Source organism: Spermophilus citellus (assembly GCF_964194105.1).
Source record: "Spermophilus citellus genome assembly, chromosome: 8".
NCBI lineage: Eukaryota > Metazoa > Chordata > Mammalia > Rodentia > Sciuridae > Spermophilus > Spermophilus citellus.
Window position 1 is genome coordinate 102821744 of NC_138189.1, and position 20611 is coordinate 102842354.

Sequence of the window (20611 nt, forward strand, 5' to 3'; positions counted from 1 at the left end):
CCACAAAGAACTAGCTCACCTGCTCTTAGCCAGAGCTCTTGAGTCGCCCCCTTGTTCTGCCTGGGAAACTTTATTGTTGCTGGTCCTCAGGTTCAAACCCTTAAAACCAAAGCGACAAATGGCTGGAACCACATTAAAAAAAAAAAAAATGTATGCATTTACATTGCCTATGCGATACAGTTCGACCCAAATCGTCCTTGTATTTCAAGAAAACTTAAATCTTGAGATTTCTGGTTTACCCTCCGTGTTAGAATCCCACCCCAGAAGAAACCATTGTTTCTCTCAGCCTGAAGGCAATGAGTGGATAGAACTGATTTCTGGTGACTGTAGAAGGTAAATAGAGGGGCAGGGAAACCCATTGAAGTGGGAAACAGAGGAAAGGGGGATCTAAGACAAAGAAATGTAAACACAGGAGCAGAATGTTGAATGAAACTCCCAAGGCCATTGAAACAAAAGAAAGTTGCAAATCCCAGTGCCCCCAGCCTGCAGCAGGTTACACCCATGCACATCTTTTCGGAAAGATCACTTGGGATCCTGCCTTTGCCTTATTGGTTAGTTGATTTAGAAAAATTCGTCCCACAGTAAACGTCTGAGAGCTGGCACATCAGCAAAATCCTGGGAGTTAAAGGAAGGAAAACAACATTTGAAAGATTTTAATGATAGTTGATAAAATACAGCCCTTTCTTGTGCGCGCGTCAGCCCTCCAGGGTTCGGTTCAGCTGTCTGGCGAATGAATGAAATCCAAAGGGCGGGATGGAGAAAAGGAGCGCAATCATAGAGCGGGAGAAGGGGTTCGTCAGCTCTGCTGCCCCCACAACGTCACCGAAGAGACTATAAAGCGCGCCTGCAGCTCAGGATTCTCAGTTCTCCTGCCTATGCCCAGAGATCCGCCAGGGCGGGATCTGAGTTCCCCGCTGGGTACAGTCCCAAATTGTTTCTTTCGCATCTTGTCATTCCCGCCTCCCAGGACTGCAAACTCCTCAGAGGAAGTGCGGCTCTTGCTCCCCATTAAAGGCTGGACCGAAGCATCCCTTAACCAGCAAGAGCTTCGGTACTTTGCCCGCTTCCCAGGCGGGACTAACGACCGCCGGACACGACAGTGACCAGGAGGCAAAGAACAACTTTAAGGGAGTGAGCTAGGGCTGGCAGCGGGTGTGGGGCGAGGTCTCGGGCTACAGACCTGGGGCCATGGCCTCTCTCCCAGCAGCAGAGAACTGGACGGACTCCCCGGGAGGAGTCGATGTGGACTCCGGGAACCTGAGTGCTGCTCTTGGAGTCGGAGTGGCGGCAGGGACAGCGGAGACTGTATGGCTGCCTTTGCTAGTGCAAGGTGGCAACTTCTCTTCCTCAGAGCTGGGACTGCCTGAGGCTTCGCCCGCGTCCTCCCAACCCCGGGCCAACCTCACTAACCAGTTCGTGCAGCCTTCCTGGCGCATCGCTCTCTGGTCCCTGGCATATGGCGTGGTGGTGGCAGTGGCGGTCTTTGGAAATCTCATTGTCATCTGGATCATCCTGGCCCACAAACGCATGAGGACCGTCACCAACTATTTCCTCGTGAACCTAGCTTTTTCTGACGCCTCCATGGCAGCTTTTAATGCGTTGGTCAACTTTATCTACGCGCTTCATAGCCAGTGGTACTTCGGCGCCAACTACTGCCGCTTCCAGAACTTCTTTCCTATCACAGCTGTATTCGCCAGCATCTATTCTATGACGGCCATTGCAGTGGACAGGTGAGGGGAAGAGGGGGAGGAAGGAGGAAGGAGAGAGAACTAGGCTGCAAGATAAAGTTACAAAAGAAATGATGACTTAGTGGGGGTCTTCGAAAGTAAAGAGTTTTTGGAGAGAGTCCAGTGGCTGAACCAGTGTCTGGTTCCATGGCCTCCTCCCACTCAAGCCTTAACTCTTTGAGGGCATCTGAGAGGGACTGAAGAGGGCAAAGGAAAGTGATGTAAAAAAAAAAAAAAAAAAACTTTCCTTCTGAGTAGGACCATTTAGCTAGAAACATTTAATGATACCAAATTTATTCAAATGACTTTAAACAATTGCCTGAAATTTAGGTTCATGGTAAAATGTTTTGTTTGTTTGTTTGTTTTTGTTTTGATTTGTCTTCCTTTTCTTTCTGTTGGTCACTATCCTGGCAGTTACCCACTGACCTCCCCTCCTTTCTCTGGTCTGCTGGGCCTCATTCACAGGGTTCTCCCCACTCCCTAACTTTGCCTCAAAGCCAACACAGGTTTAGGCTCCTGGTGCTGTAGATCTATATCAGAGGCAGCAAGTTCCCTCCAACTGCCAAGCTGACAGTTCCCATCATGTCTCTGTTAGCTTTAATTTCCAATAATTTGTGAAGATCATAAACTGGATAAATCCTGTGCCTGGAAGTGTGTAACAATCATTCAGAAGACGGAGAACATTAATCCCAAGGATTAAATGGTTTAAAAATGAGACACACTACTTTACAGATGTTTAAAATATTTTTTTTTTCAGAATGAACCTCTATCCACAGTAGGAATTCTGAGATGTGTGAGCAGTTAAAAGAATCTGAATGACCCTCAAACACTTGTTCCAGTATTCTGATTTCTTAAAATCCTGCATGCATTTAATTTACTTTCTTATATTGAACAGTGTGAAATGTACACACTTGTGAAAACACAATGGTGAATCTACCTGTTATTGAAAACTAGATATATTTTAATTCAATATTAAGTAGAAACAAATCACACCAGTGGATTCCAGGGCTGGCTTTGTGATTGACTGCTAAATGAAAGATGCAGAGGGATGATGTCACTTTAATGTCTCAATGTTCTAATCTGTGAAAAGAAAAAAAGAACTTTTTTTATATTAACAAAACTTTTTCAAAGTAAAATGAGGCTAAATACTAATTGTTACTGTGTTCAGCTGCCATTATGAGAAAAAAAACTTTTAAAAAGTCAAATGTTTTTTCCTCGAGTTTATCCTCTATGCTTACTATTTTGAAATGGCAAGCACAGTGGTATTAATAACATAGATCTATAGAAATTATTCTCACATACCAGGCCCAAAAGGTTAAGTTGAAAAAGCAGTTATTACATTCACTAGGATAAACACAAAGTAACACTTTTTAAAAGCCTTAGAACTTGTACTTTCCCTTTCTCCTAACCTCTGATCTTCCACACACTTTCACCCTTTCATTTCTGGATAGAAGTGAATGTAAAAAATGAACAAAATTAGCTCTAAGTTGGGACAGGTGAAAATGTCTCCTGTCTTGCTCCACCAATATAGAAGTGAATATTCTTTGAGTTTGTACATCTTTTATATTTTTAAAAGTTTCTCTTAAGTATTTGCTTTTTAAATATTGTGATCAGAGGAGAGGTGTTATCATATAATTTTATAAAATGCGCACAATCTTCTTGAAGTGGTAATGAGGCAATATAAAATTTGATGGAAATTTTAGTGCACGTGAAGTTGTTATTTCAGTTCTAAGGGGAAAAAACGGGTTATTTTTCCAATTTCTTCCTTTCAACATTTCCAAAATGGTTATTTTAACCGATAACGTAATGCTATTTGATTACACTCACTGGTTTGAGATTAATGTGAACTTTGCTATTTATTCTTTTCTCCTTCTTATATCACTACAACTATACAAAATGTATACAGTACAATTTGCTATAAAATCTGAAATATACTTGGTTTGTATACAGAAAATATTCTTTAAATGTTCTTATTTCAGCAGACAATAGCTAAAAAGAAATACAGAAGTTGAGAAAACTCTGATTATGATAATTTCTGGACTCAAAGACTGTGTAAATATTGCAGGTGTTAAAACTCTCAATAATTTACCAGTCCATGGAACTTTTCTGCATTGATGCCTTATCAAATATGGATTGGCAAAGCTGACCCTTTGAGATTTTCAGTCATTTTATAGATTACAGTTTGCAAGATAAATCCTTCTGGGGTTATGTGAGTCTTGCCTTTGTTTATGGTTGCATAGCCTAACTGCCTCATGAGCTGAGGACATATTTAGGATATGCTCAGAGAAATTAGTGCCTTATTGAAGTAACTGTAAATACTAAATAATCCTTAATTGATTCTCATTAATAAAGAAATACATCATTTAGATCATGGTGTCAGAGTTAGGCTTGAAAAGGTTTATGAAGACCTGTATTCTACAAATAGAGAATTTTAAGCTAATGGTCACACGTTTGTCGTAATAAAAGGCACTGGGTTTTCTGTGAAATGTTTAGCACTCATTTGCACCTGAATGGTTTGCTTTTTATTTTTACTTTGTAAATAACTCTACTAAAAATTTGAATGTGAGAGCACAGGTTCAACTCCTCTGAAGAATGGTATCTACTGCTTTGTTACAAATTCCAGTGTTCTTACTGGTCAAGAATCTTTCAGTCCTTCTTACCTGGAAGGCCATTTCATCACCATCACCATGCCCCTGCCCACACAAACACACATGGTAGAATTATTTACCAATGAAAAGTTGCTTTTCTCTCCGCTGTCCTTCCCAAACTTACCATTTTGAAACATAGCATTTGGAAATAAGACTTATCTAAGAGATGCCAAGCTTTCCAAAGATCATGAAGTTAAACTAAGATTCAACCACAGCACTCTGCTCTAGGAACAACAGTAGTCTTCACACCTGCATTATTACATCTTCTAACTAGTTGTGAAGTCTGTATTTGACTGGACAAAGTCAGCATCTTCAAGAAAATTAGATATAACACTTGTTTATACCATGTATCTTTAATTCATTGTTGCTTCCTGGTATAACTTAAGAGAGAGATTTGATATGCTTTATCTAATAGCTCCAAAGTACTAACAAAGATAGTGAAAAAAATATGTCTGTAAAACCCAGAGACATACCTGGCATGAATAATTATTAAAAGGAATATGTAGTTGAACTAATATGTAGTTGAACATAAAGAAATATTTTTAGTCAAAGAAATAATAATGTATATTATATGCTACTACTAAATTTCTTTCATCTTCAATTTTGCTCTTTTTTATAAATCTAATTTGTACAAATTATTCATTGAACCTCTATGAAGTGCTTTCAAATTTGATTATGAAGAAATAATATTATACAGTCATAAAAATTTGTGAGGTTTTGATCTGGTAAGAGATTATCTAAATATATTATGGTAAATTTTATATATGGCTGTAAATATTGTAGATATAAATGCTCTGCTAAAATTTTTAGAAATTATTTATTAGTCTGATTTGAATACACTGAACCAGTCTCATTCATCTTCTAGGGAAGGTTCATGCAGTTAATATTCTTTATTAGTGTGATAGTCATACTCGGCTCATTATTTAGTCCAGATAATAAACTTGATGAAATTAGCCTAAAGTCAATTATTTTATGCCCTTGAACCATTCACAAAGTAGTAATTAAAGTCATACTTTGGGAAATATTACTTTTAGTAAATTTATAAATCTTTGGCTTCTTGGAGTTCTTTTCAAGGATTTAAAAATATCCTATCAGTGTCCAGTAAAAGTACTGCTTTAGTGAAGTGTGAAAGTTCTGTTAAAATTATAGTGTCAATTCTTATAAAATTAATTATGAGCACCTCAAAAAAGCAATACATATATGAATTGAATAGATAGAACATTCAATTAAAGAATATAGGCTTTTCAGTATCTTAACAGATATAGTGTTAAAAAGAAACCATTACATGTCACATATTATTTTACACTAAGAAATTAATATAATCCATGGAGCACAGTGATATATACCTGTAATCTCAGCAGTTTGAGAGGCTAAGGCAGGAGGATCACAAGTTCAAAGTCACCCTGAGCAACTTAGCCAGGCCCTATTTTTTTAAAAAAATTAAAGACTGTAGATGTAGCTCAGTGATTAAGCACTTCTGGGTTCAGTCACTGGTACTAGTACCACACACAAAAAAAGAAAGAGAAAGAGAGAATATGAAGGAAGAAAGAAAATATATAAACTGAACATAAAAAGAACAAAGGACATAAATGGAAAGTTTACAAAAGAAGAAGAAATAAAATACCTAACAAACATAAAACTCTCAGTTGCTTATATTCTATATTTCCATTTCCTCATCTGATAAATGCTCCTTAAGCCATTCAAATCTCATTTCTTTTCTTCTCTACCTGAAGAGTAACATTATCAAAGCTAGGGAATATCTCAGTTATTGACTTTTTTCACCTGTCTGTACTCCTCCCAGGCAGCTTCTGCCTAGAAGTCCCTTCTCTGGCTTCCAATTTTTCTAATCTCTTCTTTCCTCCCTAGCCTTTTTCTCATGATTATATTTCTGAGTCTCTACCTGCATATAGTAATTAAACACATAGGTTGCTCAATGCTAAATTCTCTGTATGATATTCTTCTTACTTTTATTTTCTGTGCCCAAGTAATTTCATCCACACCTGAAGCTTCATTAACACATTTGAATGAAGAGCTTTTTTTAAAAATCTAATTGTTTTTCTGGGTTATAGGTGGCATATAAGGCCCCACAGAATGAAAATACAAACATATATGAGCCAAAAATTAAGACAAGGCAAGATGTATAAACATATATACATATGGGAAATATTACTTTTAGTAAATTTATAAATCTTTGGCTGAATAAGATATTAATATATGTAGAATAAGATATTAATATATATCTTTTTATATAGATAAAACGATGTCTAGGACAAAAGGGTAACACACATTCAGTTCAAAAAGGTCCTAATATCTTATGAAGTTTGAATTTGAAATATGGCACTAAGCCTCTTGATAACATATTAAAAGGAAATAAAATTAGTAATATAGTTTACACTGTTTATAACAACAGTGCACACATATGTTAAAAAAAAATCTGGTTTCAAGGAGTCTTTGTATGGGCAATACCCTCAATTACATTATTGAAAGTGCAAATACAGGTTTTCTACAGTTTTTTCTTAGCATTCCTCTGAGTGGGCCAAAAGCCTACTGCATGGTGTCAATGCACAACTCAGTAACAGAGTTCTTAGTTCTCCTGTACTAAAGCAACATGTGATCACAGATTGCAGATATTCTCGCTTGATGCGAGGATAAAACTGTAAGGAACAATAAACTATATTTTCTCCAGTAGTATGTTCCTCACCTGCACTTTGTATATAGCTTGAGAAGTTGGTAACTCAAAGTTGTAGTACATGGTCAAAGTCATTTTCATTCCTGTCCCTAGTCTCTGATCCCGATCCATTCTCCTTCCCAGTCTTGTATTTGTATTTGAATATATTCTTTCTCTAGTTCATTATTAAGTGTCACACCTACACAGTGGGGAAAAACAAACATATTATTCTACTTCCCAAATATAGTCAATCAAGGATCTTCACATCCACATTGAAACTCTTCATGGATTTTTTATTTATGTTCTCTTTCTTTCTCTTCATTGTAGCCATATATAATATATGAATTTGTTTACATAACATAATGCCTCTATACAGGTATATTTATTTGATAACTAAAATAATATCACCTTATTATGTCATCTTTAAATTAACATGCTGAGTTATTAAACATTTTAATAGATTATAGATCTTTGATATATTTTGGTATCGAAATAAAAAAACACATATCCAAGATATATATTTTTGTATTTTTCTATAAAATTTTTACTTTAATTTATTTGGTACAAAATTCAAAAAGCAAATGCTTGCTTTGAGCTCTAGTTGTATATAACCAATTACCTATTTGACATTTCTACTCGGATATCTGAAAGCCTCCTTAAATTCCTCCCATTATCTTTCTTCCAAATCTTTTTCTCTGCAATGTTCTTCAATTCAATAAGTAGTAAAATCATCCAGCCAGTTGTTCAAATAGCTCCCAAATCTATTACCTGTTTCTGACTTAATTACCTCTTCTTTAGTATAAGAAACCCTCATTCTTTACTGGAGAACTCCAGTAGCCTCCTCATTGGTCTCCCATATCTAAACTTAACTCATCTTAATGTGTTCATGTTGCAACACAGAACAATGTTTCAAAACATGCATGGAAAACATGTTTCCTGCACCAGTACTTAGAATCCTACAATGTCTTCTTGATGTTCTTATGCAAAGGATATTCTTAATCCGGAACTACTTCAACTATACCATGATGCAATGGCCTAATCTCTGTTTCCCCTTCTCAGATCCTCTTTCAAGTTCACACCTGTATGATACTGTCTTTTGCCACAGCCTTTGAACATACCATTTTCATTCTGTCTCTGATCCCCTCTTTCAATTTCTTATTAGCCAGATGTACTCCTCTTTTGGATAACAGTTCAAATGTCACTTTCACAGAGAAGACTTCTGCAAACTTTCCAATTTAAATGTCCTTTTACAGGTTCTCTGAACATGTGAGTCATGACATTTTTTATAGATTAAATTTCAAATTTAATTTGAATAAATTAATAACTTTCTCTAACAGACTGAACACAAGAGAGTCAGAGTCAATTCTGTTCTTGGTCCTCTTTGTATATGTATCCCTGTTATAATAACTTGAATATTGTAAAACACACAGATTGTTACATAAATTAGTTATAAAAATAATTAAATAAATGAAAATTAAGGCAATGAGATCACCTTTATCTATTAAAATTGTCAGAGAATATCCAGTGATGAGGTCATTTTTATACATTTATAAAACTACAATTTTTTAAAATATACTTTTTTAGTTGTATTTGGACACAACACCTTTATTTTATTTGTTTACTTACTTTTTTTATGTGGTGCTGGTTATCGAACCCAGCGCTTCACACGTGCTAGGTGAGCACTCTACCACTGAGCCAGAATCCCAGCCCTAAAACTACAATTTTTTTAAGCTTTGAAATGATCAATTATTATTTCATATACTTTAACCTAACAGTTAAGCATAAATTGACAAAACCATTTCAGGATACAATTTGACAATACCTATATCATTCCACTCTATTCTTTAAATTTTTTATGTCATTCTAAAGAATTAGTTCTAAATAGTAACAATAGATGGTAATATAAATTCATGTTCAAGGATATTATTTTCAAACCAAAATTCAAGTAATTGAAAAAAGTCAAAATCTCAACAAAAGAAAATGATAAAATAAATGACAAAACATCTAAAAAGGAAATTCTACATAGATTTAAAAAAAAAAAACACAGATTTAAATATAACTCTGAACTTCCCAAGCCTCCAGGCCCACGAATATAAATGTGATAAAATCAACATGAATATCCAGACATTTTCTAGCTATGGTCTCCCAGTTATTTCAGAGTCCCTAGCAGTGGGGAGGCTGTGTGTCTGACACTGGTTCTTGAGGAGTTCTCATTAGCACTTCTCCCTAAATGTCAACATTTTGATACAAAGCATGACTGTTTCTTGGAGCAGTAATCATGTCCTATTTTTGGATTGCTGGTTTTGGTATGTTGCATCTGATTTTGCAAAATTCACAAATTATAACCTTCGTCCTCTGCCTGAACTTTTTGTGAGTTTGAAAGAATGACTCCCTAATTTTTTGCTAATTGTATTCTAATTTTTTACTAACCAGAATTTCTTCAACTTCTATTTTCACTTTCTTTCCTTGGGATTATCCCTAAATTATATGTCAGTAACATTAAAGCATAATAAAATGCAAACATGCTGTTTAAACATTGACAATATAAATGATAGAGTTAATAAATTTAACTTATAACAAGTTCCTGAAAGTCAATAAGAAAATATTAATGTAAAAATGTAAGTAAGAAACGGCAATTTTAGATGAACACAGTTGTTACCTAAATAGATTAAATATAGTCATTGTTACAATAATCAAATAAATTCGCATCTGCCTAAAAAATAAACTACTAAATTTTTTAAAACTACCGTATTTGATATTGATATATTGATGATTAAAGTTGAATAAGTAGCCATTTCAATTTTAAACTAGAACAACTTTAGAGAAATAAATTTGGCTATGTATACTGAAATCATTCACCACTTAGATATAACAACTCTCCCTCTTGCTATACCTCTCTATAGAAAATGAAGTTTCTATGAAAATTTGATTTCTTGTGATTTTTAATATTATAAATAGTTCTAAAATAGACTTTCCTATACATGTTTTACAGTGAGCATTAATCAGTGATTAAAAATAACCTTTTGAGAGTATTTTATGCAAAATTAGAGTAAAATATTAATTTAAAAGTTAATATAAACATATGCAAAATATAGTACATACATAATGATATACATGTAAATACACATATGAATAAATAAAACAGTAAAAGAAAATGCAAAACAAACAAGGATATATAGTGATAGGTTTGTGGGGAATTTGTATTTTCATATATATACACACACATACACACACACATACCTCTATATTTCACATGTACATATTTCATGGTTTGGGGAAAGTATAACCTCTTGTAAAGTAAGACAAGGTTATTCTTCCATAATTTCATTTAGAACAGTGAACTAAATGTGCATACGCTTTGTTATTACTCTGTTATTCTGTGGTTGATTTAATATTAGAAAACCAGGCAATCAATGACTGTGACTCTGCCCTTGGACGTGGCCTTAGAACTCACACTACAGTTCACTTACAGGCAAGTCTCTCATGTGATGGCAGATTATCTAATGACGCATTGCACGAATTTTCATTCATTGTCAGCTAGATATGGTTACACCATTTTATTGGTAAATTTTGAGGGGAAAACACTCTAAAAGGTTCAGAAAAATACCTTACTAGCAACACAGATATAAAATTTCAAAATTATTGGAGATAATTTTTGACATCATCTCACATGATGACTGTCCTCAATTATGGCAAGTTGATTAATCATGGCGTTCAAATATTCTTTATCCTTACTAAATTTCTTTATTCTCATTTTGTGTTCTGTTCTATTGGCTACTGAGAGGGTGTTAAAGCCCAACTATAGTTGGGAATTATTTCTTATCTTGGTTATAAGTTTGCTTTGTACACCTTGAGGCAATCTTAATGTAATCTAGGATGGTTATGCCTTCCTGTTGAATTGATCCCTTTCATCATATCAAACGTTCCTTTTTATATTTAGAAACATACCTCAAAATCTAATTTTTGTGTTATACTTATAGTCAATCTTTTCACATAAATATCTTGCTATCAGGATATTTAATAATAAATCAAGAGCTTAATGTCATGATCTGTGGGTATGTAAATTCTAGTTGCATTATTCTATTTTATTTTATTTTAAAATTAAAATCAAGTAAAAAGTATTATACTTGACATACAGGTATAGGATTTGTGTTGCATGAATAAATTCATCCATAACCACTACCATCAGGATATAGAATAATTCTATCACCACAAGGGAGGTCCTTCAATCTGTCCCTTCATATTCATATCCTTTACCTGCCAAAAAGTCTGGAAACTCTGAACAATCCTCTGTCAGTGTGGTTTGGTCTTTGGGGAAATATATTAAAGTTGTTATATAATATGAAAACTTTGAAACTGGTTGTTTTCATCAAAACATCCCAGAGATTATCTAAGTTGTTGAATGTATCAAAAGCTTTTCTTTTTCTCCTTTTTTATCCTTAAGGGTATTCCACAGTATGGCTGCCCCAGAGTTTGTTCATTCCCCTGTACAGGACATTTGGGTTGTTTCCCAGTTTTGAGCAATTATAACTAGAACGGCTATACAGGTTTTGGAAAACACAATTTTCATTTCTCTAGTAAAATACTGAGAAGTTAGAGGGCTCTGTCTTATGGAGACATAAATATTTATACATATTTATATACATATTTACAATTTTGAGATATATACATATATGTGTGTATAATATATATATATATATATATATATATATATATATATAATATAACTTTATATGAAACTGCACAACCTTTTTTATACTGGATATACCATTTGGTATTTGTTCCAGCAGTTTATGAGAAGGCTCCACTTGTTCCAGATTCTAACCAGCAAGCAATATTATGTTCTTTTTATTTTATTCACTTTAATGTGGGTGTAGTTATATATCAATGTGGTTTTTTTTTCTTTCTTTTTTTTATTGGATGTTCACAACATTACAAAGCTCTTGACATATCATATTTCATACATTAGAATCAAGTGGGTTATGAACTCCCATTTTTACCCCAAATACAGATTGCAGAATCACATCGGTTACACATCACATTTTTACATACTGCCATATTAGTGACTGTTGTATTCTGCTACCTTTCCTATCCTCTACTATCCCCCCTCCCCTCCCCTCCCATCTTCTCTCTACCCCATATACTGTAATTCATTTCCCTCCATGTTTGTTATCCCATTCCCCCCATAACCTCTTATATGTAATTACATTTATACTCAATGTGGTTTTTAAAAATATTTTTTTTTAGTTGTAGATGGACACAATGCCTTTATTTTATTTACTTTTTAATGTGGTACTGAAGATCGAACCCAGTTCTTCCTGTGTGCTAGGCAAGTGCTCTACCACTGAACCACAACTCCAGCTTTCACTATGGTTTTAATTCACATTTTACTAATGTATAATAATGCTGAATATCTTGTGTGTGCTTATTTGCCACAAATATGTCCTTTCCATTTATAAATTGGGTTATTAATGTTGAGGGTTTGAAAATTTTTAATAATCTCTTGAGTTATAATTTATTGTAAGATGGATTCATTTTGCCAGACCATGGGCAGACGTCTATAATCCTAGCAGTTCAGGAGGCTGAGGCAGGACTGAAAAGTCAAAGCCAGCCTCATCAACTTAGCAAGACCTTGTCTCAAAAAAAAAAAAAAAATTCTTTTTTTTTCCTGCTGCGACCAAAACACATGACAAGAACAATTTTAAGGAGGAAAGATTTATTTATTTGGGGCTAACAGTTTCAGAGGTCTTAGTCCATAGATGGTAAACTTCATTCTTTGGGGCACAAGGTGAGAAAGAACAATATGGTGGAAGAGTATGGTAGAAGAAAGTGGCTCATAACCTGATGATCAGGAAGCAGAGAGAGAGAGCTCTCCTCGCCATGACAATTATAAACCTTAAAAACAAACCCAGCTCTTCCAGCCACACCCTCTGCCTCCAGTTACCACTCAGTTAATCCCTATCAGAGGATCAGTTCACTGATCTGGTTAAGGCTTTCTTAACCTGATCATTTCACCTCCAAACCTTCTTGCCATGAGCTTTTAGAGGACATCTAATACCTAAACTATACAGATTGGGGATGTGGCTCAGTGGTTAAGCACGCCTGGGTTGACTCCCTGGTACAAAAAAAAAAAAAAAAAGATGTACTCATTTTAAATATGCAACTCACAGATGTTTAGTTAATTTTTAGCTATGTAGCCATCAACACAATCCCATTTTAGAACATTTCTATCACTCCAGAAAGAAACCTCACTTCCAATTGCAGTTAATTCCTGTTCCACACCTAGCTCTTAGCAACCATTAAACTGTTTTTTTTCCCAATATAGATTTGACGTCTCTGGAATTTCATATCATTGAAATCACACAATACATAGTCTTTTGTATAGACTTCAAGTTGTTTTCTCTATTTTCAAATTACATTTTATATATTTTTATTAAATTGTAAGGTTCTTTGCACATTCTGACACAAGTTTGTGATTGGACACATGATTTGAAAATATTTTCTCTGAGTCTGTGGCTTGTCTTCACAGTGTATTTAAAGAATAACCATTTTTAATTTTGAAGAAGTATAATATGCCACTCTTTTCCCCCTTTATTATATGCTTTTGTGGTCCTATCTAAGAAATCAGTTCCTAACCTAAGGTTGTGATGATTCACTTTTATGTTATGTTCTCTTAGGTTTATAATATTAGATCTTACATTTTTGTATGATCCAGTTGGAGCTGTGTGTGTGTGAATGTGTGTGTGTGTGTGTGTGTGTGTGTGTGTGTGTGTGTGATGAGGTAACAGTCTATTTGGTCTTTTTGTGTGTGGCTTGCCAATTATCCTAGTACTATTTGTTGAAAAGATTACAGTTTCTTGCATGTTTGTGAAAATTCTGTTGAACATAAATGTAAGCTTTTTATTTTGGGATCTTTGATATTTCTACACCATTGATCTATATATACCTGTTCTTATGGCAGTAACACAATATTTTTATTAGTGTGCCTTTGTAATAACTTTTGAAATATGAGCCATCTTTCAATTATCTTCTTCTTTTTCAACATTGTTTTGACTATTCTAGGACCTTTGAATTTCCTCATGATTTTAGGATCTGGTTTTTCCAAACTGATACAGAATAAAGAGTTTTACAAAGATAACATTACCATGGAAGAGTGCTGTCAGTTTAAGAGTACTGAGTCTTCCTCTCCATAAATACTGATTATTTATTTATTGAGGTCTTTAATTTTTTAGCAATTCTTTGTAGATTTCAGTGTATAAGTCTTGCACTTATTTTATCAAATTCATTCTTAAGCATTCCATTCTTTCTAGACTATTATGAAGTAATTTTAATGTTTATTTTCAGATAGTCCATAGCTAGTATCTTGATTTCACATGAATCCCATGAACTTAGTGAACTTATTTATTAATCTACTAGGCTTTGAGTTTTGTGTATTCCATGGGATTTTTAGTTTGAAAAACTGTGTCATATGTAATAAAGAGAGTATTACTTCTTCCTTTCCAATCTGGTTGCCTTTCATTTATTTTATTTTCATTATTTTCATGTTTTACTGATTGATTAGGAACTTTTCATGTTTTCTTTGATAACTAGAGCTTCCAGTACAAATAAGAAGGAAAGTGGTGGAATCAGACACCTTTGCCTTGTTTGAGATTATAGGGCAGAATTCAGCCTTTAAGAGTTAAGAGTGATTTAATTGTAGGTTTATTGTAAAACTTTGAGGAAGTTTATTTCTATTCCTAATGTTTTGACAGTTTTATTAGGAAAAGAGGGTGGCTTTTGTCCAGTGCTTTTCTGCCTATATTGATATGATTATTTATTTTTTATTTTCCTTTTACTGTATTACCTAAATTGAAGATCTGCCTTGAAGTCCTGAAATAAATCCTACTTTGTCATAGTGAATAAAGCTTTTCTGTTTCTGAAATTTTAGTTAGCTAATATGCTCTTCAGGATATTTGCATCTATATTCATGAGGGATATTGGTCTATGACTTTTCTTTCCTTGTGAGATATTTTGACTTTGATATAAACACTTCCCATATGATGAGAGGGGAACGTGTTCCCTTCTCTATTACATGGAATAGTACATGAGCTATTGGTAACATATATATTTTAAATATTTAGACAGATATTAAACAATATGGACCTGACTTTTCTTCATAGAAATATTTTTATTGTTAATTTTATTTTTCTACTTTTCATAAAGTTATTCATATTTTTTATTTTAATTGAGCCAGTTACAGTAATTTGTCTATGTTTTCCATTTTTAAATTTCATCTAAATTTTCTAATTTGTTGGTATATAATTGTTCAAAGTAATACCTTAATAACCTTTTAATTTTGATAAGGTCAATAGCAATGTCCCTTTTTTTTTCTTTCCTGGATTTAAAAATTGTTATCTTCTGCCTTTTCTCATAAGTCTAGCTAAAGCATGTGATTTTGTTCTGCAAAAAAACCCAACTCTTGGTAGGGCTGGGGATGTGGCTCAAGCAGTAGTTCGCTCACCTGGCATGCGAGGGACACTGGGTTTGATCCTCAGCACTACAAAAAAATAAAATAAAGATGTTGTGTCCACTGAAAACTAAAAAATAAATATTAAAAAGTTCTCTCTCTCTCTTAAATAGATAGATAAATAAATAAATAAATAAATAAAATATGGATGCTTTGCAGTTCAAGTTTTAGTTTTGAAGAAGAGTGTCTACCTACAATGAAACACTACATTTTCCAACAGGTAGTATTTTCAGAGAAGAGACTGTCTAGTTGGAAGCTGCAACATTTTATTAGGCCTAGTGATCCTCATGAATTAACTCTGCCCTGGTTCTTATCCTAAGACTCAAAATAAATCAGAGTTAATTCCAAACCAGAACAGTTGAATAATATTAACAAAGTTCATAGAAACTGGAGAAAACATCAGACTATCAGCTAAGGAGCACATTGCCTTCACATTTGAAAAGATAATTACTCAGAAAATTTTATGGACATGTAATAAGAACAAGGGTTATTATATACTTATTTTATTTTATTGGTTTTCTTTATGAGTACTTCCTTGGACAACAATTCTTATCTTTGTTATTTTATCTTCTATTTTTTAATTTGTTTTTATTTTGATTTTTACTAATTGTTTCCTACTACTCTTTTTGGCTTTAGTTTATGTTTATTTCTTAAAGTGGAAGATCAGATTTTGATATCAATCGCATCATTCTTTTTTACTAATACGGGAATGCATATGTAGCTATCAGTTTCCTAGGAGGTACTCTTTGACTCTCTCTTTAAAATTCTGATGTTTTCATTTCATTCAGCTCAAAATACCTTTTAATTTTCCTTGTGATTTTTTTTAAGGGGTGTGCTTACTGGGTATTGAACTCAGGGGCACTCAACCACTGAGCCACATCCCCAGCCCTATTTTGTATTTTATTTAGAGACAGGATCTCACTGAGTTGCTTAGCATCTTGAGGTTGCTAAGGCTGGCTTTGAACTCACAATCCTCCTGCCTCAGCCTCCAAGCCACTGGGATTACAGGCATGTGCTGCCATGCATGGCTTATAATTTATTCTTTAGCCCATTGGTTAAAACATCTCTTTTTTAAATTTCCACATATTTCTGAATTTTCCAAGTTTCCTTCTTTTGTTGATTTCAAATTTCATTCCATTGTGGTCAGATACCATACTTTGTATTACTTAAATCCTTTGATATTTCTTAGATTTTTATTATAGCCTGGCTATAGTCTGTCCTAGACAGTGCCCCCTACCCCAGAAGTACGTGTATTCTGCTGCTGTTAGATTTAATGTTCTATAAATAATCGGACTCCTTCGTGGATTGTGTTGTTCAAGTCTAATAAATCTTTGTTAGATTCGGTCTACCCATTTACAAAAGTAGTTAGTATAAGTATTCGACCGTGGTTGTTGAATTACCTATTTTTCTTTCATTATATCTGTTTTACTTTATATATGTTGAAATTATCTTTTAAGTGTGTATCTATTTGTATTTATATTCCCAATAAACACCTACTCTGTCTCCAGTAACTTTTTTTTTGTCTTAAAGTTCATTTCATCTGATATAACTCTAGCCCCCCAACTCTTTTACTTTTATTCACTTACTGTCATTAAATGTTTGCACAGTATGTCCTTTTCTGTTGCTTTACTTTCAACCAACTAGTTTACTTAAACTTTTTTCTTCATACAGATTTGAAATACCATTTGATGTTTCCTTCTGCCCGAAGATAAGTCCCTGAATATTTACTTTAGAGCAGTTCTTTTTTCAACAAATTCTGTCTCTTTGATCTGAGAGTCTCTTTATTTCAACTGTGTTTTTGCAGTATATTTTTCAGTTTTCTCTTTTATACTTTGAATACTTTGTACCACTGTCTTTTCAGGTTTCTGTTGTTTCCCAGGAAAAGTCAGCTGCCAATTTTAGCTGGCTCCCTTGCATGAAATTAGTTTCTTTTAACTTGCTAACTGCAAAAGTATGTCTATTTGTCTCATTTTCCTTTTTGCCTTTACTTGGCAGCACTTCTATTATGATGTGTCCAGGTACTGATCTTTGTGTTTATCCTACTTTGAGTTTGTTGAGTACTTGTATAAATAGTTTAATGTTTATCAAAATTGGGGAGTTTTTAATCATTATTTCCTCAAATGTTTACCTGTTCTTGCTTTTTCTTTAGATATTCCCATTTTGCATTTTGTGTCTCACAAACCACTGAAGCTCTGCTCATTTTTCTTTTTAATTTTTTCTTCCTGTTTTCTAATTGGAAATCTCTATCAATATAAGTTCTTTGGTACCTTATTCTACTAGTTCAAAAATATCTACAGAGGTTTTATTTTTCTGTTGTTGTTGCTGCTGCTGCTTACTAAATAAATACAAAATTTAAATGAGATTTTATCTCATAATTTATATGTCTTTGATAGTCTCTTTGATGAATCAGTGATTTAAGACATAGCTTCCTTTAGTTTTCCAAACATATTATTAATATGTTTTAAAGTCTTTAAGTCTAACTTGTAAGGCCCTCATAAGATATTTTTTTTTAATTTATTTTTGTTGTGGATGGACACCATATCTTTATTTTATTTTTACGAGGTGCTGAGGATCGAACCCAGTGCCTCATGCATGCTAGGCAAGCGCTCTACCTCTGAGCCACAACCCCAGCCCCTCATAAGATAATTTTTAATGAAGGCATTTATTTCCATGTCTGAGTCATATTTTTCGGTTTATTTCATGTTTCACAACTTTGTGTGACATTTGATATAAACTATATAGCCACTCTGAGTTCTGATTCCTCCATTCTACTCTGGGGCTTATTGGTGCTATGGATTCTTATTTGTTTAATTATTGTTTATTTATATAATGGCTTGTCTATACTAATTTTGTAGGGTCTGCTTTCCGCACAGTGTGTGGCCTATAATGTCACTACTTAGTTGTTTGTTTCTGGTTTTTATTTTCCTGATTTTTATTGTTAACTCTATCGTCCAAAGAAAGGTTTGTCTGTATTGGCTTTTGTGGTCAGCTGATTTGCCAAAGATAGGTCAGAGGTTGTGCTTAAACACCTTAAGGTGGTGGAAATGATTCTTCCTCATGGGATCCTTACAGAGTTCTGAGAGTTACAAGTCTGCCTCACCTTCCTCCAGCATCCAGTAACTCTCAAGAACTTTCTCCAGTCTCTCTTAAGTAAGGACACAACTCTGCATGCACAGTCTTCCAGACCACCAGGGTAATGTGCAATTTTAAAAGAGCCTTTAGTGACTTTGTCTTCCCAGAGGTAACCCTATAAATGTATAACTGGCCTCTGGTTTGTTGCTTATTTCAAAGAAGAATTCTACCTTATTACTAGCCTTCCCTGATTGTTTACCATTGAGATAGCTATTGTGTTTTATTTTCTTTCGTTTAAGCAGATGCTCTATTATCTGGAGGCAGGGAAAATCTTTGGGTTGCTTATGTTGCTTCCAGACTGGTTTGGTAGGCCCCCTGTGAATCCCCCAAGATGAGCAACTAGTGAGTTAATTCTCTCAGCCCCAAGGAAAATGGACAATGCTGTTTCCTAGTCTTTGCTCCCCCAGGCGTGGTTTTTTTTTTTTTTTCTCCATACTCTGCTTTCATAAAGTCAGCAGGGCAGCAGAGGTAAGAGTAATAACAAATGTCCCCACAGCAGGCAGAATTTCCACACCATAAACAGACTTTGACTGTTCTCATGGAGATCCAGAAGATTTTCATGAATAAATATATGTTAACTTGTTTGACCCTTGTTTAATTTTAAAGGCTTGTAATAGTTAATTTTGACAATTGTGTTCAGAATGTTTTCACTGGTTTTGAAGCACAGGTTTTCTGGAGCCCCTCTCACAGTCATTCTGGGAATATGCACTACTCGGTGGCATTTTAAATGCTCTTTATACATTCTGCATATAAGTCTTTGGTCAGGTATGTGATTGGCAAATCTCCTGGTCTGTAGTCCCAATTATTTTCTTCTCTTCACAGAATTTGGTAGAGCAAATGTTTTAAATTTTGATAAATGTGAACTTATTGTTTCTGCTTATATGAATCATCCTTTCATTGTTATATCTAAAAACTCTTCTGCTTTTGCACAGACTACCAGGATTTCCTCCTGTGTTTCTTCTAAAAATTTTATTGTTTTGTATTGAACATTCAGATATATGAATTCATTTTGAGTTAATTTTTGAATGAAGTATGAGGTTGAGCCCAGTGTAAAATTTTTTTGGCATATAGATACCCAAATGTTTTGAAATATTTGGTGAAAAAATATCATTTTTCCATTTAATCACTGTTGCACCTTTGGGAAAAATCAATGGGCCATATTTATATAAGTCTATTTCTGGACTCTCCATTCTGTTTCATTGATCTATGTCTGTGCCAAATCCACAATTTCAATTACTGCAGTGCAGACTGTCTTAGGATGCGGTCGCATGATTCCTCCAAATTTAGTCTTCTTTTGCAAAGTTATTTTTACCGTTTTTTATTTTACTTTTTTAAATAAAATTTAGAACGAGGTTTTATATGTCTACAAAAACATCCTCCTGAATTTATTGTAATTGCATGAAATCTGTAGGTCAATTTGGATATTGTCAACACAGTTAATTTGCTAAAACTTCTAAACCACAAACATATATCTTTCCATCTACTTAGACCATTTTAAAGCAGCATTTTGTAGTTTTTGCATGTAGATCCTGCATATATTTTGTTAATTTTATGCCCAAGTATTACTTTTTTAAGACAATATAAATGGTATCTTAAAATTTCAGTTTCAAATTGTTCATTACTAATATATAAAATTACTTTTTTATTTTGTTTGCTGATCTTGTATCCTGAATTCTTGTTGAATTCACTAATTAGTTCTAGGTAGGTTAATAGATTTATTAGGATTATCTGCATAAACAACATTCTTTTATGTGAATAAAGATTATTTATTTCTTCCTTTGCATCATATGCCTGCCAATTCTTGTTCATGACTTGTTGCATTTCAGGTATGATGTCAGATAAAAATGGTAAAAGTGGACATTCTTGCATTATTTTAGTCATAGGGAAAATATACAGCTTTTTAAAATTAGATGTGATATTAGAGGTTATA

General features: G+C 33.9%; 1 protein-coding gene across 1 annotated transcript in view; it reads left to right on the forward strand.

The window, feature by feature from the left end:
* Positions 1-1183: 1183 nt before the first annotated feature.
* TACR3 (tachykinin receptor 3) overlaps positions 1184-20611 on the forward strand; it is a gene marked incomplete at its 3' end in the record, with an annotated part of 80264 nt that continues 60836 nt past the window's right edge. Inside the window, exon 1 of the mRNA XM_081304822.1 lies at positions 1184-1730. Within this exon, the coding sequence (XP_081160948.1) occupies positions 1189-1730 (542 nt within the window). The 5' untranslated portion in view covers positions 1184-1188. The remainder of the gene's footprint in view (positions 1731-20611) is intronic.